The 14,454-nt window shown below is 57.5% G+C and overlaps 2 protein-coding genes across 4 annotated transcripts in view; one reads left to right on the forward strand and one right to left on the reverse strand.

The window, feature by feature from the left end:
* The window catches only part of EFCC1 (EF-hand and coiled-coil domain containing 1), a 90,587-nt gene extending 87,229 nt beyond the window's left edge, over positions 1 to 3,358 (reverse strand). For all 3 annotated transcript variants that reach the window (XR_012647049.1, XM_075006233.1, XM_075006232.1), the window contains exon 1: positions 2,642 to 3,358. Coding sequence is in view for 2 of the 3 variants with exons in the window: in XM_075006233.1 (XP_074862334.1) it covers positions 2,642 to 3,358 (717 nt within the window). In the remaining variant the exon portion in view is untranslated. The remainder of the gene's footprint in view (positions 1 to 2,641) is intronic.
* The window catches only part of CFAP92 (cilia and flagella associated protein 92 (putative)), a 135,382-nt gene continuing 124,098 nt past the window's right edge, over positions 3,171 to 14,454 (forward strand). The window contains exon 1 of the mRNA XM_075005903.1: positions 3,171 to 3,214. The gene's annotated coding sequence lies outside the window, so the exon portion shown is untranslated. The remainder of the gene's footprint in view (positions 3,215 to 14,454) is intronic.

Below are 14,454 nucleotides of genomic sequence, written 5' to 3' on the forward strand. Positions count from 1 at the left end.
TCAAGCTCAATTTTCATGACAAAAAGATTGCACCTTGAAAAAGGTAAATTGAAAAACATATTTTGTTTACCTGTAATAAGAATAAATACAAAGTGATTGTTGTACACTTTGTATTACGTTGTAATTAAAATCAGTATTTGAAAATGTAGAAAACATCCAAATATTTAAATAAATGTATTCTGTTAGGCTACATATACATTACAGAGATCTTTCAACAGAACTGCTCTTGAAAGAGTGCATCCACACAAAAAAGCAGATTAACAGCGTGATTTGCTCTTTCAGAAGAGAGCATCCACACAGCCCCCACTATTTCAAAAGAACAGGCCAGGGCCTGTGGAGCATCTATACATGTTTTCTTTCTGAAGATGCTTTTGAAAGAGGGCAATACCTTCCTGAAATGGGAAAGGAAGAGCAATTTCAAAAGGAGTGCTGCATTCTTTCAATTTACTTTTGAAAGAATGCCTTGTGTGTGTAGATGCTCTACAGGATCTTTTGAAAGAGCCCCCTTCTTTCAAAATATGTTTCAAAAGAACTTGGTAGTGTAAATGCAGCCTTACTGTTTAACATCACAATTAATTTTAAATTGCTTGATGGCCCTAATCCAAGTGCATATTTCAGTAGGATGGACAATATATTCTAAAAAAAATCACATAATGCATTAGTTTATGATGTCTCATTAATAAATAACAGTAATATTGCAACAAAATATTTCTCCTTGAAAACTGCACATAACCAAACTGTTTGTCTTAAGCAAAAACCAACAATAGGAACACAAAACACTGAGGGAGAAATAATGACAAACATGCAAGTTACCACCTGTTTAAAACAGACCTATTTATATTCAGTAATATGGACTAGAAAGAACATAGCCCTCTGAATCATTCAGGTAAACAGCAGTAGTACTTTGGGTGTTCATATCTAAATGGAAAATATGGAAGCTTTGATGGCCCCTGAAATAAAATGACTGGAAGGTCAAAAAATAAACAAGTAGCTGGCCAGACCTGGAAGGATTTAAAGTCTCCCCTTCCCTCCTTTGCATTTTAACTCACACTAATGGGCTTTTACACATGCACACATCTTGTAGAACTGGAAGGGGCTGTGGGAGGTAATTGAGTCTAGTCCCCTATCTTCTTGGCAAAGCCAAACACCATCCCCAACCGATTCCTTTAAAAAAAAAAATCTAGCTGCTCCAGACCTGTAAATGGCTTCCTCATGGATTAAGCTCACAACCCTGCAGGTAGCAGGCCAATGTTAAAACCACTGAGACATCCCTCCCACTTTGTAAAATATGTTCCGGCAGCTTGTTGCTCCGTGAGAGTCCAAATGAATAAAAGCAAGACCCTTTCCTATGAGTTTTGGTTACAAGCATTTGGGGTGGGGAGACCTGCCCCCCCCATCTTCACCAAGCTCTGAGGGGAATGCAGATCAGTCACAAACTCATTAACAAATGTTTGCTCTGAACACAAGATTTAATGAGCTCCTGTAACCATACTGCTAGCTCCAGTGAACTCTGCTTTCAGTCAACAAAAGTATTCATATAATCATAGAATTCTAGGGCTGGAAGGGACCTCAGTATGTCATCTAGTCCAGCCCCCTGCCTAAAGCAGGATCAACCCCCACTAAATCATCCTCCCTGAGACAATATCAAGCCAGGACTTAAAAACCTCTATGGATGGAGATCCCACCACCTGTCTTGGTAATGCTTCACCACACTCCTGGTGAAATAGGTTTTCCTAAAATCCAACCTACACCTCTCCCATTGTAACTTCAGACCATTGGTCCTCGTTGTGCCATTTGTCATCATTGAAAACAGTCACTTTCCATGCCCTCTAGAGCCCCCTTTCAGGAAGTTGAAAGCTGCTATCAAATCGCCCCTCAGTCTTCTCTTCTGCAAACTAAACAAACCCAAATGTCTCAGCCTCTCCTCATAGGTCATGCGCTCCAGACCCCTAATCCAGACCCCTAAACCAGGACTGGTGACTGTAAACAAACTTCATGGGACCACAGGAAACTTGGCCACTCCCATGACAAGTGGTCGCTTGGCTACATAAAATGTTGCTGGATTACGGAGTTTGCTGGATGAGAGAGTTACGGGTTGGAGAGGGTCAATCTGTAGTTGAGCCTCTCTAGTCTGGTACCCTCTGGTACGGCAACCTCTGTGCTCCAGCAGGATTTTAGTCAGCAGGATGTTTATGACTGGGGAGGAGGGCAAATTTCCCGGGGTCCCATAAAGTTGGTTTCCAGCCACCGGTCCTGGCTCTGTGCTGTAATTTACCCCAAATGTTTTCTCAGAGCCCAGTGTGCGGTGGAAGCGCTGGACAACGTCCACCCCGCTTTGTTCAGCAGATTCCCCGGCTGGAGAGCGCCCGGCTAGGCAGATTCAGCCTGTTCTACCTTCCCTTCCCTCGCTCAGAGCGGAGAAGGGCCAGGAGCGGCGGGAGCAGAACCGCAGCTAGCTCACCCCTTGCTCCCCTTCCCAGTGTCGCCGCTGGAGCGTGACTCTGCCCTGCCTCGAGTGCACGGCCGGGCTCCCGCAGTGCTGGCGGGCGGGCGGCGGGCGGCCCGGGCAGGGGGCTGGAACCTGCCCCTGCCTGGCCTGCAGCGCTGCAGCTCCCGCGGGCTGGGCCCCCGCCCCGCTCACCTGCAGCGCCAGGCACCGCGCGTCGCTGCTCTGCAGCGCGGCCCGCATGTCCTCCACGAGCTCCCGCAGGCTGCCGTTCTCCTCCTCCAGCTTCGCCAGCCGGTCCTCCGCCTGCTCCAGCGCCACGATCTCCTCGTAGCACTCGCGGGAGCAGCAGCCCGGCCGCCTGCCGCGCGGGGCCGGGCCGGGGGTGGCGGCGGGCGAGGAGGCCGCGCCCGGGCTGTGGCTGCGCAGGGCAGCGCCCCCCCGGGCCGGGCGGCGGCGGCGCAGCGGGCTGCGGAGCCGGATCTGGGTCTCGATGTGCTCGCTCTCCTGGGCCAGCGGCAGCCTGGCCAGGGCCGGGCGCGGCTGCGGGCTGCCGGCCTTGGCGCTGAAGTAGCCGCAGAGCCGCGCGTGGAACTGCCGGAAGGTCAGCGCCGGGGCCAGGTCCTCCCAGAGGCCGGCGCACTCCTCCGGCTCGGCCGCCGCCGCCCCCGGCTCGGCCAGCCCCAGCACCCGGCAGAGCGTGCGGAAGTCCTCGCGGGGGATGCGGCCGGCGCCCTCGCAGTCCAGGTGGTGGAAGATCTCCTGCAGGTACTGGTCCAGGCCCGTGGCCAGCACCACGATCTCGTTCTCCACGCCCCGGTCCAGGCCGTAGTGATACGCCAGGGCGCTGACCAGCCACTGGGTGCGGCGCGCCGGCCGGCCGTAGGGGTCCCAGGCGTCCGGGGGCTCCATGGCTCACCCCAGCGTGCTGCGCCCGCGGGGCCCGGAGCTTCTCTGCGCTCGGGCGGCGCTTCCCCACCGCGGGGCAGGGGTGGGGCGGGGGCGGAGCGGGCTGGGGGGCGCCTGGGGGAATGAGGCGGGGGGAGTGTCCGGAGAAGCTGGACGGGCAGGAAAAATCAGAGTTACTGTCCCCTGAACTCCCTCCCTCCTTCCCGGGGCTCCGGCGCCTGCCCGGCCCGTGCTGCGCGGGTTCGCGGGGGCTTTGGTGGGAGCGCTGCGCGGTGCGTAACTCCGGAGTGCTGGTCAGTTTCGAGCTCTCCGTTTGTCACACGTGGCGGCTTGTTTGCGTCTTTTCGCTCCAGCAAGTGCTGCTTTTGCTAAGGTCAGAAATGCAGCACACGTGAGCTTCCCTCTTTCTCCTGTGTGCGGCCAGCGAGTAGCAGTTCCCAAGGAAGCAGAGTGGTGGTGTGGTTCGCAGAGCTAGTCAAACCAAAGCCCACGTGTCAGTCTGAGGAAAAATAAAATCTGCGCTTGGAGTTACACTCCCGGTAACGCTGGAGCCCCTTTCTGCTGCCCTCACTCAGACAAATTCCTGCGGGAAGCCCAGGGCATCATTAGGGATTGCAAGATCACCACCCTGGCTTGTAAAATGACGCGTTGTTTGGCAATCCCAGCAATAACTAGACGCACAAAACAAAATTAACCACCCCTCAAATCCCCCACAGTATTGACTAGCAGTGAAATAAACAAGGGATTTTAAAGAGTCCAATTTAAAAAAAAAAATCTTCTCCGCTCTCAGTTGCTCAGCTTTATCTCCTAACATCTTGCTGTACAGTCCTTCAGGATGGACATACCCTGAATGTCTAAAATAATAGAAAAGCAGAAATATAATTCGGGGTTGGAGGGGGTGACAGGGGCACAATCCATCAGCCCTTCTTTACTCATCCTAAGCAGCAAAGAGGAGAGTTCACAGCCCTTTGCATTTTTTTCATTGATTGTACTCCAGTGGAAATTACTCTTGATTTAGGTGTCAAGTCTTACATTCTCAAGTGAAACTTCCCAAAATGACACTGTAAGAGAGTGCAGTGATACAGTTTGCTTAAGAAAACTGGAGGATTATAGGTAAGAACCAGTGTCTGCTGATATCCATGGGTTCTTTCCACTGATTTCAATAAATGCTGCATCAGGCTCTAAATCCAAAGTTAAATGTTTGAACTATTATTAATAAGCAAACACTAGATGTTCCAAGACTGAACAGAATCTTTTGAAAGCAACTTAGCTGTATTTAGTTTTGTGTTACATATCCACTAACAATCACATAATAAAGATTATTGTGAACAGAAGTACAGTAAACTCTTTCACCCCCACGACTGAGAGGTTACCGGATAGTCAAACATTCTGGATCATAGAGAGGTACCGAGCAATGCCTAACACGAATGAAAAACAAGATTAGATGTTAAGAAACAAACAAAAAGGTATGCAGAGTACTTTATCTACCAACCACAGTAGTACTGTACACTGTAAAATTATACTGTATTTACTGTATTTATTTGCATTTACTTTCACTATACTGTACTTATGAAAAGCATAACTAAAATTTACTTACAAGTAATCTGATCTGACTTGTTTTTTCCTCTTTTGATAAGTACTGTTGATACTGGGCCATTTCCACCTTCCTGAATAGACCCTGTCAGCTCTGTCCCTCCCTCTTACTGGGACCCCACTCTTTAAATACCCCTCTGAAACCACCCCCCCCACTCATGCATCTGATGAAGCGGGTCTTTGCCCATGAAAGCTTATACTCCAAAATAGCTGTTAGTCTCTAAGATGTCACAAGACTTCTTGTTGTTCTCGAAGCTACAGACTAACACGGCGACCTCTCTGATAAAATTTACTTATGGTTACAATGCTGGTTGTTTGAGTTCCAGATGATAGAATGCCAGATGTGAAAGAGTTTACAGCAACTGCACCTTATCTATATCTATATCTATATCTGGTTTTTAGGGGCATGTAAAATAAAGGCACAAGAGGCTGAGAAATATCTATTTCTTTGTATTCTCTTTCTGATATATTTTATTTAAAGAAAATAGCTCTTGGTCTCAAAACATTTCAGTTTCAGTTTGGAACACTTTTTCAGTGGATCAGAACAGGACTTTATAGTGAAACTGCTCTGTCATAACAGAACTAGATGCCACATTGATAATTCAACAATTTTTCTGTTGAAAGTTCAGAATAGGAACCTTTCTACTTCTGTTACCATTTTGGTTGTATTTTCTTCAGTGTGAATTTGGCTGAACAGTTGCTTCCAGTTTCATAAAACTGGAAGCCTAAAGTTGGCAGAAAAAAATGCCAACCCTGTAAAATGTTATAGATTCAGTGAAGTGTTCCCTCTATTTTTCTCAGTCCATGGGGAGAATAAATTTTGTTATGTGCCCCAAGGCATGAGTAGTTGTGCACCACTAATAGAAACATATGCTGCCCACTGTGGGTGGCTGTGGGGGCTCTACTAATCAGCTGGGTGGCACCTGAATTGTTGCTGGGTGGCTGCATGAGTGCTCAGCTCACATGGACCACTGGACCCATTCAACAAGGTACATGTGCCTAATTTTAAGCATGTTTGTAGTTCCACTGAAATTCATGGGAATAGCCTCATGTTTAAAGCTAGGCATATACACCATTCAGAATTCAGAGCCATCATTTGCGTGGTTTTGGTTTAGCTTCTGTATTTTTGCATCTGCCAGTAGAGGTGATGTGGCATAAGTGTGTACCTTATAAAATTTTTCAGATATAACATAAAAGGATGTCTACTTGCTCCTGAATTTAAACTGGTTTAAAGAAGAACAGAAGAACCTCTGGGTTATGCACACCGTAGGAATGGAACTTGTTCATAACTCTGAAGAAAGCTTTAGGGTCATTCTTTCAAAAGTTTACAGCTGAACATTTGCTGAACCAAGTGTTGAAACTTTACTATGCAAAAAATAAGTACCGCCTTCAACCATCTTAATATAAATTAAACAAGGACAGAAACAATTTCCTGAACTTGTGAATATTTTTTAAAACTTTCCTTTTGTTTTTTCGTAGCTTATGTTTAACAAAGTACTGTGCTGTACAGGTTTTTTTTTTCTTTTTGAAAGTCTCTGCTGCCTGGTTACATATTTCCAATTCCAATTAAGGTGTGTGGCTGCTTGGTTAGTTCATAACTCTGGTGTTCATAATGTGAAGTTCTATGTATTTTCTAGTGCTGTGAAATTTACAGAAGATGTACGTCTGATGGGAATATGTTCTGCTTCATGTTTACTCAAACATGAAGTTGTCAACCTTCATGTGTTGTAATTCAAACGGAAAAAACCTGTTTATTGCAACTTCTGCATATTAGCAGTCACATTGACTTCATTAGGATTCCTCACACAAGTGTACCTACTAGATGCCGGTAGCCTGCCCACGGCTACAAGGCCCCTCTCACGATGAGAGGGGACCCATTAAAAACAGCCTGGTTCCAAGTAAATACGGGGGACAACGAAAGAAAAACCAGGAGCGGGAGTGAGGGTCAAAGGTTTAAAATGAGGGAGCCAGAGGGGGACACCGAGCAGAGGACCCCGGACAGCGCCCACCGTTCCTCAAAGGCGTCCAGGGAGTTGGTGGATGCCACCCAGAGGAACTCTGCTCGGATTCGTGAGTGGAGGGAGGAACGGAAGTAGGCCCCATAGTCGCAGGTCACCCCCCCTGCCAGCCTCCTCTCCCTGGTTTTGTAAATGGCCATTTTGGCCGTGGCCAGGAGGAGGCTGACGAGGAGGTCCCGCGACTTTGTGGGGCCACGGATAGGGTGTGAGAGGATGAGAAGGTGTGGGGAAAAGTGCAGCCAGAACCCCAAGAGGAGGTTCTGGAGGAGCCGGAAGAGGGGCTGCAGCCTGGCACACTCGATGTAGATGTGCGCCAGGTTCTCCCTCGTGCCGCAAAAGGTACAGGTGTCCGGGATGGGGGTGAACCGCGCCAGGTACACGCCTGTGCTCACCGCTCCGTGGAGGATTCTCCAGCTGATGTCCCCGGCGGGCTGCGGGACCAAGGTGGAGTAGAGGCCAGCCCACCGGGGCTCCCCACCCTCCGATGACGGCAAGAGGTCCCGCCATTTGTGATCGGGGCGGGACATGAGGGTGGGGAAGTGGAGCGTGTGAAGCACGAGCGCGTACAGAAAGTGTCGAGGCGCAGTTCGGAAGGGAACCGGCTGGAAAGTGTGCAGCCGGCTGAGGTGATGGGGGGGAGCAGGGCAGGCAGGATCGCGAAGCTGGGGGCCCACAAAGAGGTCCGGAGGGCTAGGAGTGGGAGGGGGGCGGGGTGCACCCTCTCGCAGGACCCGGCCGAGGTAACTGTGAGCGGTGGAGGGCAGGGCAGCCTTCACCTCCCGGAGTACGAGACGGGGGGAGCGTAGGGCGGAGAGCCCCATGCGCCGGGCGAGCGCCGGGGCCTCCATCCAGTCCCCCCGCTCGTAGTCCAGGAGGTCTCCGACCCTGGTGATTCCACCTAGGACCAGCCTCCGGCGCACCGTGCGAGACTCCGCCGCCTGCACACGAAGGTGGGGGTTGTGTAGCAAGGGCTCCGCGAGGAGGTCTTCTCCCACGGTGGCCCCTAAGGACCTGGAGGCTGCGAGCAGCCACCAAGTGCGGAGGAGGTCCTGGTAGAAGGCCGGCAGCTCCGAGAGGCCTCGCGGACGGTCTCTGCAGGATAAATAGAGGAGCTGCCGGTCGCATTGGAGCCCTCAGTAACGGCAGAGGAAAGCGTGCGCCAGCGTGCTCCACGCCGGACTGTCTGCACTGTTGGTGTTGAGAAGCCTCTGCAGGGCCCGGAGGCGGAAGACATGGACCTGAGTGCGCGTGCAGGTCAGGCCCTGTCCCCCCTCCTCCGGGGGGAGATGGAGTACCCCTGCAGGGACCCAGTGCAGTCCTGGCCAGAAGAACTCCAGGATTAACCTCTGGAGCTGGTCCAGGAACCCGGGGGGTGGGACCAGGGTGCTGAGGCGGTGCCAGAGCATGGACAGGACTAGTTGGTTCAACACCAGCGCTCTCCCTCGGAGGGAGAGACACTGGAGTAGCCCTGTCCACCTCCGCAACCGCTCAGCGACCCTGCTCTCTAGGCCTTGCCAGTTTTCCGGCGGAGAGGGATGCGTGGCGGAAAAAAAGACGCCTAGATAGAGCAGCGGACCCGCGCTCCACCGGATGGCCTGAAGCGCGGGTGGGAGGCGGCTCGTCTGCCATCCGGTCCCGACCACCAGGCCACAGCTCTTGACCCAGTTGACCCGGGCGGAGGAGGCTGCCGAGTAGATAGTTTGGCAGGCCTCCAGACGTGCCAGGTCTCCCGGGTCCTGGACCACGAGGAGCACGTCGTCGGCGTACGCCGACAGGACTAGCCGCAGCCCTGCCTCTGGAAGCGCCAACCCCGTCAACCTTCGCCGAAGTAGGCAGAGGAAGGGCTCAATGGCCAGAGCGTACAGCTGTCCTGAGAGCGGGCAGCCTTGTCGTACTCCCCGTCCGAAGCTGACCGGAGCGGTCAGGGTCCAGTTGAGCTTGACCATGCACTCCGAGGCAGCGTACAGCACCCGGAGAAACCCGACGAAGCGGGGTCCGAAGCCGAAGGCCTGCAGGGTGCCCAGGAGATACCCGTGGTCCACCCTGTCGAACGCCTTCTCCTGGTCCAGGGACAGGAGGGCGAACAACAGGCCGTCCCTACACCCAAGCTCTAAGAGATCCCGGACCAGGGACAAATTATGCAGGATGGTGCGGCCCGGGACGATGTAGGTCTGGTCGGGGTGGACCACGTCCTGCAGCACGGACCCCAAGCGACGGGAGATGGCTTTGGCAATGATCTTGTAGTCCGTGCTGAGGAGCGAGATGGGACGCCAGTTCTTGAGGTCGCGGGGGTCCCCCTTCTTGGGTAGCAGGCTGAGGACTGCACGCCTGCACGAGAGGGGGAGCACCCCGCTTTGCAGGGCCTCAGCCCAGACGCCGAGCAGGTCTGGGCCGAGGACGTCCCAAAACACGCGGTAAAACTCCACGGTCAGCCCGTCCATGCCCGGGGATTTATTGGTGGGCATGAGACGGAGGGCTTCCGAGAGCTCGGCCAGAGTGAGAGGAAGCTCCAGCCGGTCCCGGTCGCCCGTGCTGACCGACAGGAGTTGGTCCCAGAGCGCCCTGCGGGCGTCAGCGTCGGTCGGATCCGGGGAGAAAAGGGCGCCGTAGAAGGCACGAGCCCTCTCGCGCATCTCCACCGGATCCGTAAGAGGGGTGCCATCCTCCGCCAGAAGGCAGAGGATATGTTTTTGGGCGCCCCTCTTTTTCTCCAGAGCATAGAAGAAGCGGGAGCCGCGGTCCATCTCCCGGAGGAGTTGGATTCGCGACCTCACCAAGGCCCCCTGTGCCCGATGGGCGTCGAGGGTCCTGAGCTCGTCCCGCTTCTCCTGGTACGTGCCGCAGAGGGATGGATCTCCAGGGCTGGCGGCTAGACGCCTCTCCAGCTCAAGGACCTCCCGTTCCAGCTGCCCTATCACCGCATCCCGCCGCCGGCTGGCCCCCCGAGTATAGTCGCGGCAGAAGAGCCGCGCGCGCACCTTTCCCAGGTCCCACCACTGCTGTGCCGAGGGAAAGGTGTGCCACTGCTCGCGCCAGGCCAGCCAGAACTCCTGGAAGGAAGCCACAAAGCCCACGTCCTCCAGCAGGCTGTTGTTAAAATGCCAGTAGACCGACCCCCACTTCCCCGGCGAGAGGGAAGCCTTCACGGCCACCAGATGGTGGTCCGAGAAGGGGGCCGGCCGTACGCTGGAGGCGTGGGCCTGGGAGAGATGGTGCCGCGAGATGTAAATGCGGTCCAACCGGGAGTGTGCAGATTTATGGCCCACCACCCGGACGTAGGTGAAACCGGCGTCCTCGTCCAGGTGGTGGCTGCGCCAGACGTCCACCAGGGAGCGACGGTTAATGAGCTCCCTGAGGACGTCCGCAGCGGCCTGGCACTTCTCGGTCCCCGTGCGGTCCCGCTCCTCGAAGGTGCAGTTGAAATCCCCGCCGAGGACCAGGCACTCGCGAGGATCGATGGTGTCGAGGAAGGCCGCTGCCTGCCGGAAGAAGGGGGTTCTCTCCGGGCCGAGTGTCGGGGCGTAGATGTTGACAAGGTGAAGAGGCAGCCCCTCCACCCGCACCCGGAGATACAGCAGGCGGCCCGGCACGACCTCGACGCTCCCCAGCACCTCGGGCTGCAGGTCTGGGGAGAACAGGGTCGCTACCCCGGCCCGCTGGGCCGAGAGATGACTAAAGTGGACCCCGTCTCCCCACTCCAGCTGCCACTTGGCTTCGGCGGCCGGAGTAGTGTGGGTCTCCTGTAGAAAGGTGACCGAGTACCCGCCCTCTTGGAGGAAGGAGAGCACTCGGCACCTGCGGAGACCCGACCCGCAGCCCCTGACGTTTAGTGTGGCAAGGATGAACGGCGCCATTTGGAGGGCTGGGGAGGATCCTCGCCAGGGGGAGCGCCGGCGGTTCCCATGGGGCCATGCAGCAAGCCGTGAGCCACGCCAAAGGTGACGAGGGCATCACGGAAGCCACGGGCCCATTGGTAGACCACGGCGTCCCTCTTCCCGGTCCCCTTGCCCTCCCTCAGAAGGGCCCTCGCGGACTCCAGGGCAGAATGGAAGTCTCCCCAGCGCTGGAGGGCGAGAGTAACCTTGTTCTTGGAGCCACGAACGCCCTCCAAGAACTGGCGCATCTCACCCGCCAGCGCGTGGGGTGCCGAGGTCTCGGGGTCTTGAGAACCCGTCGGCCTCGCGTTCTTTTGGGCCCCCCAGCCAGAGAAGAGGTTGGGGTAGGCTCCTGAGTTTGGGAGGGATGAGGGCGGCGGAGGGAGAGCAGCCCCGGAAGTGCTGGGAGAGGGCAGTGCAAGAGGGGCCTCCTGAGGGGTTACGACCTCGGGGGCAGGTATGAGTGGGCAGGGGTAAAAAGGAGGAGGAGGGATGGGGGCAGGGGAGGTAGAGATCAGTGGGGGAAGAGAGGGGTCATGGGGGGGAGGGAAAGGAGGGAGTGGGGGGGGAGGAGGAAGGGGAGGGTTTAGAGTGGGGGGGATTGCGGGTTCTGGAGCGGGGCATTGGCCGGGAAGGGGTATGGCGGGGGTGGCAAGCAGTAAGGCCAAGGTGGGAGCAAGGGCGGAAATACGGGCCAAGGAGGTCTCCAGAAGTGGGGCTTCCTCAGGCAATGGCAGGGTAGAGGTTGAGGTGCCGGCACTCTCAGCGGGAGGCGCCGGCAGGTCGGGGGGGAGGGTATCGGGGTTTTCAGTTCCGGGGACGAAGTGGGGGTGCAAGGGGAGCCCTAATTCCCCTGGGACGTCCGGGGGCTGGCCGACCTCCGCTGGGGGGTCGTCCCTAGTTGAGGGAGGGGTTGCCCCTTGGGACAGCTCAGGGCAGAAGGAGGTGGCAATTGAGGGATCGCTGGTGGGAGGGGTGGGGGAAAGTGGGAGGGGTGGGGGAGAGTCCATAGGCGGCCCACAGGCCTCTAATAGCAGGCCTTCCATGTCCAGGGCCACCAGGGTGAGGCCCAGGGCCTCGACCTCCTGCGAGAGGAGGGCGAGGCCGGGAGCCACCTCCTCCGGGCGCTCTGTTACAGCCGCCTGGGTAGCGGCTGGAGGGGTGTCGGAGGAGGGCGCGGGCACAGGAAGGGTCGTCTCGGCCTCTTTTGGCTCTGGCTCCGGGGCCGAGGGGGTGTTAATCTCCTCAGCCGCCGCAACGGCAACCTCCGTCGCCCCCGGCAGATGGTTGGTAGCCGGGGGTTCGGCGGGTGGAGCGGGGCTGGCGGATCTCTTGGGTGCCTTGCGCGGCACCTCCACCCCGTCCTCTGGCGGGGTGGGGTGCCGGACGCGCTCACCCCCTTTTTTCCTTTCCCCCCCCCCCCCCAATACCCAGCCCTCCGAGGAGGCGGGCTGGGCAGTAGAGGAGGAGGGGCCAGGGGATAGGGCCGACAAGGAGGGAGGGAGGGAGGAGGGGGGTGGGGCGGCGAGGGAGAGGGGCGACCCGCCTTGGGGTGGGCCCTCTTTTGGTCCTGCTGCCGGCCCTGCCTCCCTCTCCTCCACGGGCCCGGCTTTTGTGCCCGCTCGGGCGCCGGCGCCCGCTTCTTCTCTCCCGGCACCATGCTGCCGGGCGCCCTCCGACGCCCGAGCGGCGATGGATCTGTCCGGGCCTAAAAGAGGAGGGGTGGTCCCAGGGCCTGTCGCGGTCGGGGCGCCGCCGGTCTCGTGGCTGACACCCCCCGGGTCGGAGGAGGTCCCGGGCTCCTCTTCTTCGTGCCGGGCCAGGGGGCAATCCCTCCGGACATGCCCCGCCGCCCGGCACCCAAAGCACCGGGCCTCCCCCAGGGTGTAGAAGACCCGGTACTGGGCCCCTTGATAGGGCACCAGTATAGTCCCCTCCTGGGCCACCCCGCCCTGTGCTGCCGTCGGCGGCAGTTGGACTCGGGCCTGCCGGCGGAATGAGAGCACGTGCCGGAGGGTGGGGTCTTTGCAGCCTAGGGGGAGGGGACTCAGGACCGTCAAAGGCTGGCCCAGGGCGGTGAGGAAAGGCAGAAGGGCGGCGTTGGGAAGGAAGGGCGGGACGGAGGAGAACACCACCCGCATGCCCAGGTCTTCCAGCGGCTCCAGGGGCACGTGCACGCCCCCAACTGCCAGGCCCCTCTCCACCACCTCCTGAGCGGCGGCCTCCGAAGCCAGGAAGAAGACGATCTTCCCGAACATCCGGGAGGCCGCCACCACGGCTGCGGACCCCACCACCTGTGCCAACGCCTGCACGTAGGTTTCCATGTGGGGCGAGGCAGCCACCAGGAGGCAGCGGATCCCGTGCCTCCTGGTGAGCGCGGGGAAGGGGCCACGACCGTTGGGGATGGTAGTCCCGGCAGAGGCAGAAGGAGCAGGGTGCGGGGCGGCGGCCGCCGCCTGGGCATACAACCTGGGGGCCGAGATGTCGGGGCCCCCAGGGGTGGTGGAGGGAGCAGGGGGAGGGGGAGAAGGGGAGGCTGCGGCGAGTGCTTGGGCAGCCGGGGGGAGAGTCCCCGCCACGGGGGGTTTAGCCCTCCGGGCGGGGCTCTTGCCCTTCCTTTTCCCCTGGCCCTTCCTGCCCTTTTGGGGGGGTGGGTTCGGGGCCAGGTTGCTGGAGGACGCCGCGGCGGAGGTGGTGGGAGCCCCGGAGCCTGCGCCCGCGCCCTCAGCCGACATGGCGGCAGTCTTGGGCGGCCCTGGATGAGTGGGCCGCCGTTTCGGGGGTGGGAGGGGTGACAGTGGAAGACGAGGGGACGAGGGGGTCAGTGGATGACCCTCCAGCGGGTGTGGGGGTCATGGTGGTGGGTTTGTAAGATGGGGGAAGTTTGTTGGGCGTGGGGCCTTTAAGAGAGAGCAGGGGAGGGGAGGAGAGTGGAGGGGAAGGAAGGGTGGAGGCGTGGCTGCCCCTCCCCCACCGGCCGGGCTGAGGACCCAGTCAGATGGGGGAAGGGCAGAGCAAGGGCAGTGAGGTCAGGGGAAGGTGAAATCTAAGATGGCCGCTACTCCCAGCACAAGATGGTAAAATGGCTCCTTTTCTGCACTGGGATGTGAGGGATTAAAGTTTATGCGTGTGGGGGGGGGGCCTCAGGCGCTTAGGTGAAGTGAAAAAAAAAGGGGGGGGGCGTGGGCACAGCCAACCTGGGGGAAGGGGGTGCCCACGTGCGCCTGAAGGGGGGGGCGCCCACAGAAGCTGCTGCAGAGCCTTCAAGAAACCAGGGGGAGAAGGAAGGGGCAGCTGGTTAGAAGGGGGCCTAGGTGGAGGAGGGGCCCCCAGCGGCGGCTGGGTGTGGGTGTGGGGGGCAGTAAGGGGGGGGTGGCTGCAGGGGTGGGGCAGGGGCACACCCTAACACCCCACCTCTGGTTATACAGCCACCCCTCTGGAGTCCCGGTGGAAAAGAAGGGCTCTGCCCAAACTCACCCCTCCCAGGCCACTCCACAGGAGGAGGCCTGTGGAGGGGGCCCAACCGCCGCTTTAAGAAGCCCCTTACCTTTCCTGGGGGGTGAGGATGCAGCAGCTGCTGGATGAGGAGGTGGGCTGCTCAAGTGGGGGGCAG

Source organism: Carettochelys insculpta, chromosome 11 (genome assembly GCF_033958435.1).
Source record: "Carettochelys insculpta isolate YL-2023 chromosome 11, ASM3395843v1, whole genome shotgun sequence".
Classification (NCBI taxonomy): domain Eukaryota; kingdom Metazoa; phylum Chordata; order Testudines; family Carettochelyidae; genus Carettochelys; species Carettochelys insculpta.